Raw genomic sequence first — 17,874 nt, 5'->3', positions numbered from 1 at the left:
CCCAATGAAACTGGAGGGAAGGACTCACATTCCAAGGCTGGGTTTCCTGCCTTTCCTGCTCCGAGGAAAGCTGATGTTAAGTTCAAGAGGAAGCTGACGTTAAAATCGGCATAACGGTAGAGTGGTCAGATAAAATATAGGATGCCCAGCTCAATGTGAATTTCAGATAAATAATCAATAATGTTTTAGCATAAGTAGGTCGCCAATATTGCATGGTACATACTCTTATACTAAAAAAGTGTTCATTGTCTATCTGAAATTCAGATTCACCTGGGTATCCTGTATTTTTCTTTGCTAAGTGTGGTAGAGAGGAGAGAATGAGTACATGATGACAGTACAGCATCTGAGACCTCCACTACCTCTCAACTTGTGGTTATGCAAGGGCATCGATTCCTTTATTGATTCAGCAGCTTAGAATTTCTGTCACTTGCACCCCAGCCCGTCCTATGTCATCCATCCCAGGCAGGAAGAGTGCAGAGCAAGCTTACGCCACCGCACTAAATCCTAAAGGGACAGAAACCAAATGCCATATTAAAAGCTACAAAGCCAGCGCTAAGGACATCGAACTTGTTTTGTTTGTTTGTTTTTTAGAGCTGTAAGAATGCAGCTTGACAGGCTTACTGGAATTCATCAGATTCTCTTCAGTCAATGTAAATTTTTTATTATAAAGTCACGGAACGTGAATCCACTTACACTGTAAAACTCCTTCATGAATACTAACAAACTCTAAAATCGCAGCAAAGATGACGGCTCGTAGCCACCAAAAACACAGAAACAAAAACATTAGCAATTCCACATTAAGGATCCCAATTTTTAAACATTTATGCTAACTTTCCGTGTCATTTTGTTTAGAAAAAAAAAAAAAAAAAATCAATTAGCTCCATAGAAAATTTTGACTTTAAATCAAACCTGGAGCATTACAAAATAATCAAATAAAATAGGAAAGGAGTGCGGGAGTGAGCAGAACTGAATGACTGAAAGGATAGCCATAGGACTGAGTTGTTATTTAAAGGTGAACGTCGTGTGTCTGTGTGTGTGTGTGTGTGTGTGTGTGTGTGTGTGCGCGCGCACGCGCGCATGCGCATATGTGTGCATGCGCGTCTACTGTTTATTCAGCATCAAAAATCACAAGGTAATGAATCCAAGGAGTTTATATGCTGTGCCAGGTATATGATCGATGAACAAAAACAGGATGTTGTCTTAGCCTTTACAGCTATGAAGACAGCAAACAATTCCTGCGTCCTTATTTTCATCCACCAGTTTTGAAGTCCTGTTCTGATGCAGAGCATTTCCCATAACATGGTACACACAGCACTAACATCACCATCATCCAGGCTCCCCTCAAGCCCATAAAAGACTGTAAGTCAGGGTATGTCAGTACAGAACAATTGTAAAGTTGAGGAAAGTGTTAAAACGCAATATATCTATATATATGCATGCAACCGGATTAAAAAATTTGATGTACGATATTCCTGGACATAATGCTATAAAAGTATTAACTGTCCCTATATTGATCTATACATTTAACAAAACCCCAATCAAAATACCAATAGGGATGGGTTTGGAGGGGGAATCAGAGGAGGACTTGATAAAGTATTTGTCAGTTATATCTAAAAAAAGAAACAAGAAACATCTGAAAAGAAAGAGCAAAGGGAAGGAGAATAGCCCAAACAGGTATTATTACAAGTATTATAAACAAAAAACAGAATAATGTGGTACAAACAGGACAAAACAGGAAGCTCAGTGGAACAGAACAGAAAGACACACAGACACACACACACACACACACACACAGACACACACACACACACGGATTTGTCCATTGCTAAAAGTGGGCCTCCAAAATCCGTGGGGAAAATGGATATGCAATAAACGATGTTGGTTACCATTTAGGAGAAAAGAACATAAATGGCTTATGAGTTTTAGTGAGATGGCTTTTAAAAGTCTGAAGCGGCAGGAGCTGAATAGCAGAACGGCATCCATCCACAGAACAGTAAGCTAAAGTCCTCTAGCAGTGTGCTCTCAACTTGTGGTTTTCTAAAAGGAGTCCCAACAAGAAAGGGAGCACAGTCAACTGGCGTGCCCTCTTCCACCCTGTTAGACTTCACTGCGTTTCCTTCGCCCAGTCCTTAGGCCCTCTCTGTAGGCAGTATTTCTCTAGCACCCACTCCCCCCAGTAATACAAAATGATTCTGGGAAGTTAGAAGATTTCTCTATACATTTTGGGATTCCCTAATCCCCCAGTTGTTGAAAGGCATCAATACGAACATTCTGAGAGTTGTCAAAGATCAGGAATAAGTCTTACCTGTTTCCTCTTTTCAGGGGGAAGTGATGGATCTCCATCCTACAAAGAAACCAGTGTTTTATTTTTTAAAAATTAGATGCGTGTAGATTCAAGAAATTGAACCGAACTATGAACTAAATTCAGACCCTCCCCTCTCCCGCCCCCTGCAACCAACAATGTGCTGAACCAAACTCAAATATACTTTAAAAATTTTAAACTATAAACTGAACCACAGTCATTTTGGGAAAACCTCTAAGGAATCACTTCCAATTAGGACCAATCTGTATATTTTCTAAACCTATGTGAGCCAAATAAATAAACTGGATTTATCAAAATTACTTTTGAGCAGAGCCTAAACAGAAATAGTATTTCATTTGGTTTGAGTTGAGCTCCTCTTTTAAATAGATCCAGAGGAATAGTAATGGACACATACAATGCACACACATACTTGAGTTTTCTCTATGGGCAGAACAATTTGGGGGGTGGGGATAGGATATGCTCAAAATAAAAGAAAATTAACTGAGAACTTCTAGTCCTATGAGACTTTTTGTCTTAAAAGGATTCAATTTCTCTCCCTCGTGTGCCATCTGGGAATACATAAATATGTCAGGTGAATGATAAATGCTCAGGAAATAGTACTTCTCTATCTGATGCTGTCCACATACAAGTCAACATTATTTTAACCTCAGGAATCTTTCTACTGTACTTCTGTGTTCCAGGACAGTTCAATGACCCCAGCACAGACGGTTAAACGTAAGCAATAGTGTCAGCACTTAAAAAAGAGATGGCATCAGTGAGAAAAAACTAAGTGAGAATGCAAAGTAGCGCTATGCAGTTGGTATCCTCCATTTCAGTAACATTTGCATCCTTAAAAATCCTGCCATATGAAAACTAGAGAAAATCTAATTGCCCAGGAAAGGGAAAGGTTTAAAAATTATGGAAATATTACTATGCACTGTTTTAAAAAGTGAGTTAAATCTGTATATATGGCCTAGAGAGATGTCCAAAATAAAGTGCTGAGCGAAAAGAGCAAGTTTTAGAACAACATTTATATAAAGCTGTCCAATAGAACTCTCTGCAATGAGGGACATGTCCTACAGCTAACTGTCCAATATAGCAGCCACCATGGAAATGTTCTATATCAACACAGTCCCATACGGTAGCCACCAGCCCCCCATGGCGATTGAGGGCATGAGATGTGATAAGTGAGACCGTGTTCAATTTTATTTAATTCTAATTAATTCAAAATGAAATTTAAATAACCACATGCAGCTAGTGGCTTCTGTATTAGTGCAGATTTATAACACAAATCCTCTTTTAAAAAAAAAACACCTCCATACAGTTTTAAGTAAATAGGCACACACAGACACATTCAGATATGCGTGTAAGATCATGGGCGCCAGAGCAAGCATCCGGAAGCATGTACTTATCAACTAGCAAGTGGGACTGGATCGTGGAATAAGTAGGGTGATGACTTTCACGTCTTAATTTTTCCACTTTGGAACTCTTCGTGACGCAATACGTACAATCAGCTCACGGTACTTCTTCTTTAGGGACTGGTGGTGCTCTCGAAGCTGATTGGCCATGAGTTTGTACTGGTCCCTTTCCTGCTGGCATGTGTCCAGCTCCTTGGAAAGGATCAGCAGGGCTTCCTTCTTACTCTCCAGCTTTCTTTTACACACCAGGTACTGCAGAACAAACACATGCAGGCGACTGCTCAGAACCGTCAACAGGCCTCCCTCCTCTCACCTGCGCTGGGGTTCACACACCCTGCAGAGTTGGTTTTGTTGCCTTTTTTGTTTTAAGAGATTGTATACCCAGAATCATTTGTCAGTCAATGACATGTGAGCCTAAAGGCTGCTACTGCACCCGACATAGTCCCCTCATGACAGAACCAAAACCTTGGACATTCATGAACTTTGGCCAACTGAGACAGGAAAAATAATTGATAAATAAGTTAAAAAGCAGAATCCTTTTTGACAATTACCCAGATAGCTAAATAAATAGATAGTTGGACCCAAAATTTTATTTAAAAAAGGATTTCGATATCCAGGTAAGATGATGTAAAGTTCTATTAAAATTTTACCAAATGATATAACACGGAAAGATTTAATAAAAATTGTATATATTACTAAGAATTATCTCTTGGGAGCAAAATTATTTGCATTTTTTTTATCCTTTATACTTTTCTGTGTTTTCTACATGTTATAGAACACACCTATATGGCTTCTATAATAAAAAAATGTACCAAAAATGTAATGAAAGATAATTTAATTGAACCATAAATAACTGCAATAGATTGTGCCTGCCCATGCAACCCGGCAGACATTTCCTCACCTGAGAATTTTTGTTCAATAAATTCGGTCAGAGGTGTGCACCTTCTCCTATGATTCCAATGCAGACACCCACCACCCAGAGACCAATTTTATGAGCTAAGTATTTTAGTCACACTTTGAATTATCCCCCTAAAGTTGGGTGTATCTTGCTGGAATTCTTCCTCAGAGTTGTGGGATATCTTCGTTCCTCCATCTCCCCACTCCCCACACTGTGACCGACCCTCACCTGACTATCACCCACCACCAGGACCAGTGTGAGCCCGACTGGGATTCTGTCCTTTTATTGGATCTATAGTACCATCTGGTGTTATTCACATATGTGAAATGTGGAACTTAAATAGCTTTTGAATTTGCCCCGTAAAAGACCAAATTCAGAGCATTCATGAAAACAATTTATAGTTTCATTATACACTCTGACACGAGCACTTTGTCATTATGGATGCTCACACAAAGCAGAGACAGGATCAGTACTCCCATACCATTTGAGTCAATGCTCTTTCATGGACAAAAAGCATTACTCATATATAGTGCTTGCTTGGAACTGACTTTGTTAAGTTCAATTTCAAATAAATGAAAGGGGAAAAAGAGAGTTTTGTGCATTAGCACATTTTTTTTCCTTAAAAAAAAAAAAAGTAATTGCTTAGCTTCAAAAACAAAGGGGGAAGAAAAGCCATTCTGAGACGGATTTGAGTTCTAAGAGAGGACACCTCCACCTTGGATGAATCTTATTCCTGGCAGTAATGAGGCTGGAATCCTGCCTTAAAACATCCTGGGTTTTAACACTTTGACATCGTCTTCGTGGAGGCAAACGGTTCTGTTGCCACAGCGATTTCTCAAGAGTAAAATCCCCAACGAGTAAATATCAGAGGAGAGTAGCCCAAAAACCTGAACTGCAATGTCCTAAGGGAGGTATTGAGATTTCACAGGAAAAAATACCATTTACACACAGTTTAACAGAGCTGCCCTTGTGCCTTCAGTTCTTTGCCTGTGATCAGCGGCCTCGGTTGACAGTGCTATTGGCATTGGTGGCACAAAAACAGTCACCTTTGTCCCTTCAATGTATCAGATCCAAATCTAAGGCCTCAAAAATAGTCCGTGTCTTCCAACTTTGGGGAAGAAAATCGCCAATAGTGTGGAGGCATTGTACAGTACAGCAGGCAAGATTAGAGTCACATCCAGTCTACTGAAGGGGACCAGGTAAGGGTCACCACTTATGGGCAAAGTAGAATTCAGGTTCCCTGACCTTGAACTGCAATCTCTTATGGTCCAAGAGAGAAGCCGTTTCTCTCCCAAGGCATGGTCCAAACAGGGCCTTGCAAGCTGCTTAAAGGGCAGCAATAGGCCTCCATCCCCTCTGGGTCTAAGACACCTGGCAGATGAACAGGCACAGAGCCCTCTGCTAAGACCCAGTGACCTGGGGTTTGAGGAGTGGCATCACTGCTCTTCGGGTCTCCTTAGGGCATGAAAACAGGACAATTATAAGCTCCATCAAAGGGTAAGAAACTGATTCTGTATAGAAGATGAAGCCACACCAAGAAAAGGGCGGTCTTTAGAAAGCCACTGCTGGACTGTTCTTCCTTTTGCTTAGTGTGGTCTAGACCAGTGAATTTCAAAAATGTTATTCTACGTCATTTATTTTGATCAGCAGAACAAACCTTAGGCTGAAGGTCATTTATAAACAGCTCAAAGGGGCGGTGCTCTGGCTGAAGATGGGACATCCTCCCCTGTAGTCCTGCCACCCTCGCGTGGCAGCATCCACAAGGAGCCCTGCTCTACATCACCCTGGGATGCCTGTGAAAGTGCAGATTCCTGGGTCCCAGCTCAGACTAGTCGCCCTCAGCTCACCCCCATACTGCCTGAATCATGAATCTCTGGTGGCTGGCTCAGAAATCTGCAGTTAGCACACGGCACAGGTGATTCTTACTCCATCTATACTTTGAAAACCCAAGCCCTGGAGGCCTCCAGTTTCATGGTGTCTCAAAAGTTAGAAACAATTAAAATAGTCTGGAGGGACTGATAGGCCAGCGGCAGCTCAGAAGCTCAGGGCAAGGCTCCGTCTCAGAGCCATTCCAGGGTTGTCAGAGCCACCTTTTACAGCACAGAGGGGTCTGAACAAGTACAAGCACAGACTACATTTTACCATCTGGCCAAAGAGTCTAAACATGCAGAGTCTCATTAAAATATCAATAGAAACTCTGGGATGTGTATGGGGGGGGCAGTGGGAGTGTTACCAGACAATGGGATGGAATTTCTTGTTATTATTCTAAAATGGTGACAGTTTAGTCCCTGTGGTGGCAACTGCTAAATTGTCCCATTTTCTATCCCTCCAATTGGAAACAAACAAGCAAAAGCCTGGAAAGGGAGAAAAAGGTGTTGAAGATCCTTTTCCGTTGGCAGCTCTGGACAACCAGCAAATGCATGGACTCGGCCTCAGCCTTAGAAGGGACCGGAAATAGAAGAGAAAGCGAGACAAGCCAAGTCACTGCGCTTGGGACGTTTCCGCTTCTAAAGGAGGATGAATAAGTGTAGACGATGGAGGGGGTGGACAGCAGAAAATCATCAGGCAGAGTCCGGAGGCCTCTGTCCAGATATAAGTCTACCAATGGGCTAATCATGAACCGTTGGGACCCCGGGAAAGCCACAGAACGCAAGGAACAAAACGAAGTCACACTGCCTGGGCCTCGGTTTCCACACTTGGAAAATGAGTGGGGTTCCCAGAGTGCCCTCCAACTTGAGGAACCCATGATTTTAACATCCCATCCAATATCACTGGGGTGCTGGGGAGAGCACTGCGGGGAGGGGCTCCAGGCCAGGAGGTATGACTCACTTCAAGCACCTAGAAGTTGCTTCCTCTGCCTTGTCTAGGGCAGAGCCAGCTCAATGATTTCCACATATCACCAGCAGCAGTGGCAGTTCCAGAATCTCCAGACAGCTGCGGCTTCAGGGCAGCCACCTGGTTGGAAAGGGTGCTGGGGCTGAAGCTGTGTTTGCAATACCAATTTACAATAGAGTGAGAAGAGGCTAAATGTCTGAGTGGTCAACATTAGTGCCCCTCTCCAGTATTTCTAGTTCTCCTTTCCTTGCAGGCGCTCGGAAGGACTATTCTTCCCCATTGCTTTGGAGTAAGGCAGAGCCATGTATCTTGCTTTATCCAATAGAGAGGGACTGGAAGGAACATGAGTCACTTCCAGGGTAGAAGCTCCCAAGAGTCAAGGTATGAACTACCAGCAGAACCTGGATCATGGAACCGGCACAGCAGACAACTGCCCTGAAGAGTCATTTGGGTCCACAGAGAAATTTGTGTGATCCAGAAATAAACTTTTGTACTTTTAAGGTACAAAGATTTTGGGGGTGTTTGTTATCAGAGCATAACTTAGCCCATCCTGACTAATACAGTCCATAGCAAAGTGTAAGGGTAGGAAGGCTGATAGAGATCATATCTGCCCCTGCTCTGTGCTTCTATTGAGTTACCACAATGATGAAGAGGAATAACATTATCACTATTATTATTACTATTAATAACAAAAATGAAAGTTGTATGGCAAATGCTTTCCATGTATAATCTCCTTTAATCCTCACAAAACCATAATGGGGTTACTGTGTTATTATCATGTACATTTTCTAAATGAGAAAGTGAGACTGAAAGAGTTTACGTAATATGCCAAGGGTTTGGCAGAGCTAGAATTCGAGCCCAGGTTTTTGTACAGCCAAGCCTGTGGAACCCCAATTCCTGACAAACCAAGCACTCAGTGAAAAGACAACCAGAGTATTCATGGAATTGGTTACTACATCTAGTTGGTATTTTCAGCATAGGGAAGCTAAGAAAAGGGAATTTTAAATTTGGCTACTTTTTATACCTAGAATCTCTTGACCCACCCCCTTCTAAAACTAGATGCAAGGCCTGAAGAAAGAAGGAAAAAATAAACAAAGAATCCACGAGCATCTCTCCCCTCTGCTCCTCCTGAGGGAGCCAAGTAGAGGCAACAAGGTTTCCATCCACTTAAATGACATGGGATAAAACTAGAGGCTGTTTTCTCAAAAGTGGCTTGGTCCTAACAATTTTCTATAAGCTGTAGTTGCTCTTAATCATTCATTCAACAAATATTTTCTGGGTGCCTTCTATGTGTTAGGCACTGAGCCAAGCATTTGGTCTCCTAAAGGGATAAATGGTCCTGGGGATTTTGAAATGGAAAAACATGATACTTGGATAACAAAATATAACTTCCACAATTCCTTATGGGTTTTTCTGAAACCCCTAAAGTTTTGAAAACTGAAAATGTGTTCGCATCCCGTCAGTGACCTCAGCCTATGTGAGGGTTTTTACTGTCTTTATGCCACTGATTGTGAATATTCATACATTTGCTGAAGACAAATCAATGTGTTTGATTTCCAGCTGCTGCCCAGAACTCTACTGGGGTTGATACACGATATACAGTACACTTATTACATTTCCTTTCAGACACCAAAACTCCTGCCTCTAAAACATATCTGGGGCCCAAGGATTTCAGATATGGAACCTGCCTATTATTTGAAAGTCACCCTTGCAAATCTCTGTATAGTCTCAAAGACATACTGGTGACTAAAATCAAATCTTTCTCAAGCAGCAATTGTCCAAAACCTAAGAATTTATTAGATTTTGACTTCCTCATGTAGGCCAGGAAAAACCAAAAGTGTGTTATATGCAGTAATGCAGTAAATGTTCAAGCTGCCACAGTGCTTACGTGCCTATTCCCATCACCTCACAATGCCTTTATTCTTGAGAATTAGCATGAATGCTGGAGTGGAAAAAAAACCTCCCAGATAACCCAAGTGACTTGCCCAGTTGCAAAGAACAAGGCTCCCAGCTGCCAGCATCTTCCATAATAGTGTCTTCCAAATTGTGGGTCACGATACATTAGTCTGGGTAGTGAAATCAGTTCAGTTGCAACCCTCATTTTCTTTAAAAAATAAGGAACAGAAAATAGCGTGAATCCCATGCAGTAAAGGTAAGCATTGCTTCCTGAAACTTTTCTTTTTGCATACGTGTATACGAATAAACATACATATATGTATGTTTTCACACATTTATGGTGGACTGCCGTTTTACAAGTTTGGAAATGACTCTTCTATAATAAGCCACTTTGCACATTTATTCATTCATTCATTCAACAAATAGTTAGTAAAAGGCATTAAGAGAGGCAAGATGGGGGCTGGGGGGTAGGTATTGGGCAGGAAAGAAAAGCTACACAGAGGAGATGATGCTTGAAATGAGTTTTGAGAGATGAGTAGGTATAAAAGGCACCCGAATAAAAGCCATTATGTAATAGAAATAATTAACCAGTTCTTTGGGATTGAAGCACAATTCTGATTAATTAATACCTGCTCTGCCCACCTTACTGAGATTACCATGAGCTTGAAATTCAACGTACTATGCTAAAATTTGGCTTTGGAAATGTTCTCAAAATTTCTCATTTTTGAACAAAAAAATGTTCTCAAAATTTCTCATTTTTGAACAAAAAAATGTTCTCATTATTTTTACAGCAGTTAAAACTTACAAAACATTCTCCCAAAGACTCTCTCGTTCGATGGCCAACACTATATGATAAGTGTGACAAAAACTGCTTTTCCCATTTTACAGACAAGATAGCTGAGATTGTCTTTCCCAGAGTCAAAAAGCTAACAACTGTCAGCTCAAACTAGGGCTCTTAACTACAAATTCCAGGCTGTTTTTAGTACTCTATATTGGTACCAATTAAATTATTAGCAATTCCACCAATTACCTCTCTTGGGTCAAACTATATTTTTAACAAGACACTCTAGGAGATAATTGTGTAACTGAAAGCAATGCACTTTAATTCATAGTATTTTGAGACCCTGTTTGGAAGACAGGCAGCCCTCCTGGGGCCTTTTCAATCATAGTCCATGGGGAGCGGCTGAGGAGATACAGGCCACCTAGAGTCCTGCTCAGTGGTCAGCCAACTCCATGTCCCAAGTGCTCTGGCTAGCCGAGTGTCGGCTGATGGGCAGTTCACCACACTGGGGTCTTTAGCAGCTGCATCACGGGCATGAGACACTTTAATTTTCAAAGAGCACTTGAACTCATAATTGTCTAAGTTGTGACTCAGGCCCTAGCCCTCTCGGCGAACTCGAATTCTACCCCTGCCCAGCCCTGCAACAAGGTGATCTCATGCGGTCCAATGACTTTCACTCTCATCTCTGTGCTGATTTCACCCAAACTGATATCACAGCTCAGACCTCTCATCTGTACCTCTTGCTCTGCTATCCAATGTGTAACTCTATCTGAACATCTCAGAGGCATCTTGAACTGAACCCTTGATATTCCCTCGGACCTGCCCCGCCCCGAAACTTCCCTCTTGGTAAATAAGTGGTACAAACCATATTTGGTTTTCCATGAAAACCCTGGAAGCATCCTTGCCTCTTCTCTTTCTTTGCCAGCCCTCATTTAATTCATCAGCAAATCCTATGGGCACTACCTTCATAAGACATATTGAATTCGAATACTTCTCACCCACTTCTACCACTGTCACCCTCCTTCAAGCCACCATCATCTCCTGACTGGACAGTGGCCTTAGCCTCCTATTTCTACCTCCTGCTTCTACCCACCTACAGTCTATTTTCCAAGTAGTGACGAGAAAGATGCTTTTCAAATGATGGCAACATGTGGTAGCTCAAACTCCCCCATGGCCTCCCATCACCTTTAAAGCAAAATCCAAAGTCCTTCCACTCCCCCTTGCTCACTGCTCTCCACCCTCACTAGCCTCCTTGCTAGCTTTGACCACATCAAGCCAATTCCAACCTCAGGACCTTTGCACTGCCCTCTGCTTAGATTGTGTGGCTTCCTCCCTGGATTCGTTCAAATCTCTGTTGTAATGTCTCCTTCTCAGGAAGCTCTGCCACCACGCAGACTCTCAATCCCCTTATACTGTGTTACCTTCCTTCACAGCACTTACTACTTGACCTTGAGTTTACATAACTAATTATTGATCTACTTTCAACATGTCCCGCTCCATGGCAGCAAGAATTGTGCTGTTTCATCCCAGATCCCCAGTGCTGAAAACAGCACATAGTGCATAGCTGGTGAATGAGAAAATTCAATCTTACTACATCTTCACCATACCTGTGACACACGTGGTATGGTACCCATTTTACAGATTCTCAAACTCACAGCTAGGGAAGACCTCAGGAATGATCTAAGTCAGGCCCCTCATTCTACAGATGAGGAAACTGGGACTCAGAATGGTGAACTGACTTATCCAAGGCTGGCTAGTAGGCCCCAGAGTTAAACCTAAACTGGGGATTCTTCTCATTCCAAGTTCAGCACAACTTTCACATTACCAACTTGAGGCACACATTCCTGGCTGGGGAGACATAAATGTCTATAAACTTACAATGGTACCTGGTACTTTTTTATAGTCATAATAATTATTACAATAAAATAGATAATAATAGATGATAGTAAGTGGCCAAATCATCATTCATGAATACTTACTAACTATAGTATGTTAAGTTCTATAAAGAGATGAAAACAAAGCTCCCAGAACACAGAGAAAAGGAGTTTAGAGTAACGGTTGGGAGCATGGCAGAAAGAGCTGGAATGCCTGAGTTCAAATCTTGGCTTTGCCACTCACTAGCTATCAATTACTTAGCCTCTCCATGCCTCAGTTTCCCCATTTATTAAATGGGTATAATTATAGTATCTTCACAGGGCAGATGTGAGAATTAAAAGAATTTGCATATGTGAAACATTTAAAATAGTAAGTGCTGTATCCGCATTCATTGTTATTACTACTATTTCTATCACAAGGCAAGTGATCATAGCTTGGCAAAGAAGGTACTCAAAGAGTCGGAGCAAGATGTGAACATTTGAAATGGATTCCGAAGAATAGGTAGAAGGATGTGTTTTGTTTGGGGATAGACGGAGTTGTGACAGGTAGTGGTGATGAGAAAACAATACTGCTGGCAGGGAAAGAGCCACAGCAAAGCACAAAGGTGAGAAGTAGGAAGACATATTGTCAGAACAGCAAGCAACGAGCAACACGCTGGGCTGGCTTCGGTGGAGGGGTGGGAATAAAAGCTGTGTGAGATAAAGCTAGAAGGAGAGATAGATGGTGGCCGGGTCAGAAAGGGCCTGGAAGTGTTGCTGAGCAGTAGAGATTTTATTCTGTCAGCAAGCAGGAGCCCCGAGGGTTTCTGAATAAGGGAGTGACACTAAGAATCCTTTTAGGAAGACAGTTTCATCCTGACATCATGTGGTGTAAATTATCTTGGACTATACAGCTTGGGTAGAATTGGTTGCCAGGCTCACAAGGGGAGGGAAAGGATTTGAGGTTCAGGGTCCCCTGTGTAGACACAACTCTGGATCCTGCGTTTTGATCCAAACTCTCAGGCCTACAAAGAACGCACTGGCTTTGCAGTTTCTTAATGCGGGGCCTGCTACCACCTTGTCTAATGCAATATTGATAGGCAGGGTGCTACCCAGGCAACCAGATGCACTCATGGGTTTAGCCTCAGCCTCAGCCTCAGCCGCTGGTATCAGAATCACATCAGCGGGCGAGTGGGTGCCCAACCACACTCCAAAGGGCTGAGCTGAACAGGAAAATGCAGCACTTTTTGGTCACTCGGGTGGGACCAAGGGATACACACTGGGTTCTCCTTAGGCCTCCATTTTTGCTCTACAGTTAAGGTATAATTCAGCTTGTCAAGTTCATGTGTAGTGTACAGACCAGGGATACTTGCACTCTTCTCTCCGCCGGAAAAGGAGGGTTTGTTTTCAGGAGAGGGGAGGGAGAAAGCAAATTAGCATCTTTTTGAATGTCTTCTATGTGCTAGACACTGTTAGGAGTAATAATAATGAGAAGACGACCTTTATTTGATTGTAAGAGTAAGTGGGGCAGCCACTATTTAGTGAACATTACTATTTTCCAAATTGTGCCAAATGCTCTATTTGAAACATCCTATTTAACCCTGCGAAATAGGTTGTTTGATTAGCCCCATTTTGAGCTGAGGACACTGAAGCTCTCAGAGAGGTCAATTTATCCTTCATCATGAAGGTAATAAGTAGCCGAGCAGACCGTTCTCTGCATGTATCTGTTAGGATCCTTCGGTTGTAGGCAACAGTAACTCACACTCTCTCATAGGAACATGTTGGAAGGATACTGGAACTCACAGAATCGGCAGGAAGACAGAGAAGTAGACCTAGAAACAGGTAGGCACTGAGGTGACTCTGGAGGCAGGACCAGGAACCACCAGGTCTCAGTGCAAGAAAGCTTGGGTTAGAGGCTACTGAATGGGGTAGAGATGAACTCCGTCATGTTTCAGATTCCTTGTCTCTCTGCTCAAGTGTTTCTCCAACTGGCCTAATGCTGATCACGTGCCATCCTTTGCCTGGGGGACAGGACACCCAGACTGTATCCCTCCAACCTGTCCCTCCAGATTATACCCAGTGGTAATACCATCCAAATTGGGGTGCTGTTGAGAAAGACAAATGAATGCTGGGAAGTGAGAAAACAGCAAATGTTCACCACGATAACCTAGTGTTGGGCTGCTCCCCGCAGGCCCATAAGACCAAAGAAAGAACCCGGAGTCAGCAACAGAGACATCAGTGGTTTAATGGATGCAGGAGCTCACACATCTGAAGCAAGGTCCTGGAGCGACACCCTGTGCGCAGCAGCTGGCAGGCAGGACTTGGCGGCAGCCTTCGCTCCGAGGGGGAAGGGGGAGATTGCCAGTTACAGGGGGAACTGATGTCAGGTTGGCTCATCGGTTACCAGGGAAACCAGCAAAGAAGCACATCCCTCACCACTCCTTTGATAAGAACAATCACTGGCTGGGACCTTGGGCAAGTGTGTAGGAAGGTCAGTCCTATGAGGAGGGTGTAGGTGAAGCAGGCACTGGTTGGGCAGGGGATGCACAGAGAGCAAGAGAACAGCCATCTTGAGTGGCCTGACCATACGCCTAGGTAGATCCATCCTATTGAGCTTATTTCTCAACCTTGCTAAGGTTCCCCTTCCAGTGCTTCATGAATAAAGGGTGGAAAAGAAATGGTGGGCATTTAGGGAGGTCCCTGGTGGCCCAGTGGTTAGGACTCGGCACTCTGACTGCCGAGGGCCCGGGTTCAATTCCTGGTCAGGGAACTAAGATCCTACGAGCCTCGTGGCGAGCAAAAAAAAAAAAAAAAAAAAAAATGGTGAGCATTTAAAAGCAAGTTTTAGTTGAACTAACCTCTGAGCCTCTACTCATCATACACAGAAACACATATACAGTGGTGAAGTTTACATGGCTCCAGTGGGGTATATAAACCTACCAACTGGAGAAAGGAAAAAAAAGAACACACCACCAAGTACAATGGGTAATCAGTGAAACATGAATGGAATAAACTTGGTAAAATAATGCCCAGTTTTTGGCATGTATACTAGATATCATGAAATGTTTTCATTATCCTCTCAAAAACAGATCTCTTTTGAATTGCATTTCAATTATATTTTTAAAGCAGAGCTTATAGCTCATTTGTCGATGTTAATTCATGCCCACGTGCAAACACCTGAAGGTAGCCTTGTGCTTCTCAAGAACCCAAACCCACTGTTTTCACCACTGAGTGGCTTTTATCTACCCATTTACTGTTATCTGCAATAAAGCAAGTCATAATTGCTACAAGGAAGATCATAATAATTAAAGGACTATCTGACATACTACATTACTATTTGGATGGCTTTACAACCAGATAACGGCTGAGAGAGATGAAGGTAGCCTGGGCGTCAGGGAGGGGACCTCTCCGCCAAGTGACCCTCTCTGTCAAACAATGACTCATGGTCCTTGGCGGCTTTTACTGATGGGATCAGGCTAGCTCTCATTAACTGCTGCGAGAACATGGCTTGCTAATCCAGAAAGGCTTCTCAGCGTGACGATAAACACATGTGGCTGAAGGGTTCATGTTCAGGAATAATTTAGAAACTTCTCAACAGCACACTCACTCTTTCCTCCCCTGGTCCCCCTCTGCTTTCTACTGTTACTTTCCTCTTCCTACCCTACCCTCTCTCCCCCATTCAGGGATACCTCCTCCCCCATCCACTAAGTAGCGCTAGGTAACCAGTATTCAACAATCAACAGACCTGCTCCAACCTCAAAAAGCTACTCCCTCCATTCCTGGAACCCATACCCCGTGCTGCTCAGTGATCGCTAGCTGGGACCATCATTTGTCTGCCCACCTGTCTAGTCCAGGTACCAGTCCCTTTGAAAACCATAACTGGGTCCTGCCACTCTTCTTTAAAAATATCTCCATTAAGGAGAGTGGCAGACAAGAGCCCTTCAATGTCTGGCTGAAATCCAATTCCCTGACTTTTCCCGCCCACTATGTTTCTATCAAGGCCCACTTACTGCTACCCCAAACTCGCTCTCCCTAACCTCTCTCTTTTCTTGTCAGCTCCTGGACCCAGCTCACAAGTCCCTGACTGGGAAGCCCTCTGCCATCCCCAGGCAGAGTAAGAGCTGGCGGCCACATGGCATTCTGGGTACACCTTGATTAGAGTATCAGACGCTGCATCACTGTCACCTGCCCACCCACCTGCCTCCCCACAGACTGAGGTCTCTTTGCAGCCAGAGTCCAACTCATTCACCTTTGCATCTCCAGAGCCAAGCACAGCTCCTGACCCAGAGTGAATACCCACACAATATCTGAGAAATAAATGAATTTCAGTTTCCATGAAGCTGAAAAATATTTATATACATATTATCTATAAATTTATTTATAGATATTTATAATATATATTTTTAGCAAGATAGCCATCAATTTTTGTTAAGCTTAAATCTCTAAATTCCATTTTAGCACCACGTTTGGGGGAAAAATGTCCAGTTTTATATAAACTCGATGTGTATGGAGAGGGCACAGGATAGCTCCTATAGAATTATCAAAATGGTGTTTGTATTTAACCTCATTTTTATCACTTCAAATGAGCACTTCCCTACATCATCTGGGCATATACTCCATTCACCACCTTTATTGTTTGAAGTCTTGCAGAATCACTGCTCTAGATAGAATATAGGACTGTGACCTGCAGATACACGTGTGTATACTTATAACTCCACCGGACCACGTTTGGGCATCTACAGCGTACATGCCATTTGGGGCCTACCATACGCTGATGTCCACTTGGCTGAAGTCCTCCAGCTGCGGCGATCCCAGCCACGCACCGCTAACCCGCTGGTGCCTTCGTGTGAGTCTTTCCTGTCCATGCCTATCTCCTGTCTCCAATTGTACAGCTCCCTGAGTAGTCCACAGCCTTCTTCTAAATCTGCATTGGCTTCTGTGATTTTTAGATAACATTTCAGCAATTTCAAGTTTGTAACCTAATGATTCTAATGCTCTTCTCTAAGAAGACTTTTTCTTTTTCTTTTTTTTATGATTTACCTTTCTCGGAGTCACCATGGCAGTTTCCCCTCTCTGGTATTACTTTCGACAGGCAAACTTTGATTATTTGAATGCCCCAGGGGATGTGCTGAAATTTAAGTTAAGTGAGATTTCAGGTAATTGGAAGAGTTTATAATGTGAACCACTGTAGCTGGGGGGTATGTGAAATTCACTGACAGTCTTGGTTAACTGCAGTTTTGAGTAAGAAGGTTTGCCTGAATATCTATTTCAATCCTGTCACTCCTGTTATTTCTCCTTTCCTCCCTCTGCCCATCTTCTCACTCTCCAAAGAGTGTATTCTTATTCTTTTCAGGCCGATAAAGATGAGAAAAAAGCAAGGGAAGAAGATTGGGTTTCCTTATAGTTGGCCGTACGTGGGCTAGGAAACCCCTTCCCATTTGCTGAAGAGAGCATATGTTTTTAAAAATCATCCCTTGCCTGGCGTGAATTTGCTCTCTCCCCTGCGCTAGGCTGATCCGACCTTGCCTTGGGCAGAGATGCTGAGGGTGGAGCGTGCAACTCTGGTTCGTTTCAGAGACTGGGTGTTCAGGATGGAGCACAAAAACTACCTGTGCATCTGAGGCTCTCCCTTTTCCATCAGGTTGCCAAGAGCCTGGGATATGCTGCATGAAGGTGACAGCCCACGTCACCAACCCCCACATATGCAATGACCCATTATAACATGTAACAGTCACATATGGAATGTAATGATAGATTCGCTGGTTATGTCATTATATGATAATAATTCGATTCAGTTGCAGAGGGCTCCCCCTGTGGGCTGGGTGGCAGCAAAAAGCCAGCAAAGCATGGACAACATTTCGGTCAAACTGCCTTTCAAAGCTGTAAAAATG

The 17,874-nt window shown here is 43.0% G+C and overlaps 1 protein-coding gene and 1 non-coding gene across 4 annotated transcripts in view; one reads left to right on the top strand and one right to left on the bottom strand.

Annotated features, from left to right (window-relative positions):
* CCDC149 (coiled-coil domain containing 149) overlaps positions 1-17,874 on the bottom strand; it is a 97,361-nt gene that overhangs the window by 60,222 nt on the left and 19,265 nt on the right. For all 3 annotated transcript variants that reach the window (XM_029235315.1, XM_029235316.1, XM_029235317.1), the window contains exons 2-3: positions 3,811-3,972; positions 2,306-2,344 (exon numbers count right to left, since the gene is read on the bottom strand). In XM_029235315.1, coding sequence (XP_029091148.1) covers positions 2,306-2,344; positions 3,811-3,972 — 201 coding nt within the window. The remainder of the gene's footprint in view (positions 1-2,305; positions 2,345-3,810; positions 3,973-17,874) is intronic.
* TRNAQ-CUG lies at positions 14,681-14,753 on the top strand. The gene has a single exon. It is a non-coding gene; the product is annotated as a tRNA-Gln (tRNA).

The sequence above is a fragment of the Monodon monoceros genome, unplaced genomic scaffold, assembly GCF_005190385.1.
Source record: "Monodon monoceros isolate NGI ecotype Baffin Bay Population unplaced genomic scaffold, NGI_Narwhal_1 Super_Scaffold_20, whole genome shotgun sequence".
Taxonomy (NCBI): Eukaryota; Metazoa; Chordata; class Mammalia; order Artiodactyla; family Monodontidae; genus Monodon; species Monodon monoceros.
This window is presented reverse-complemented; position numbering and strand designations above follow the sequence as displayed.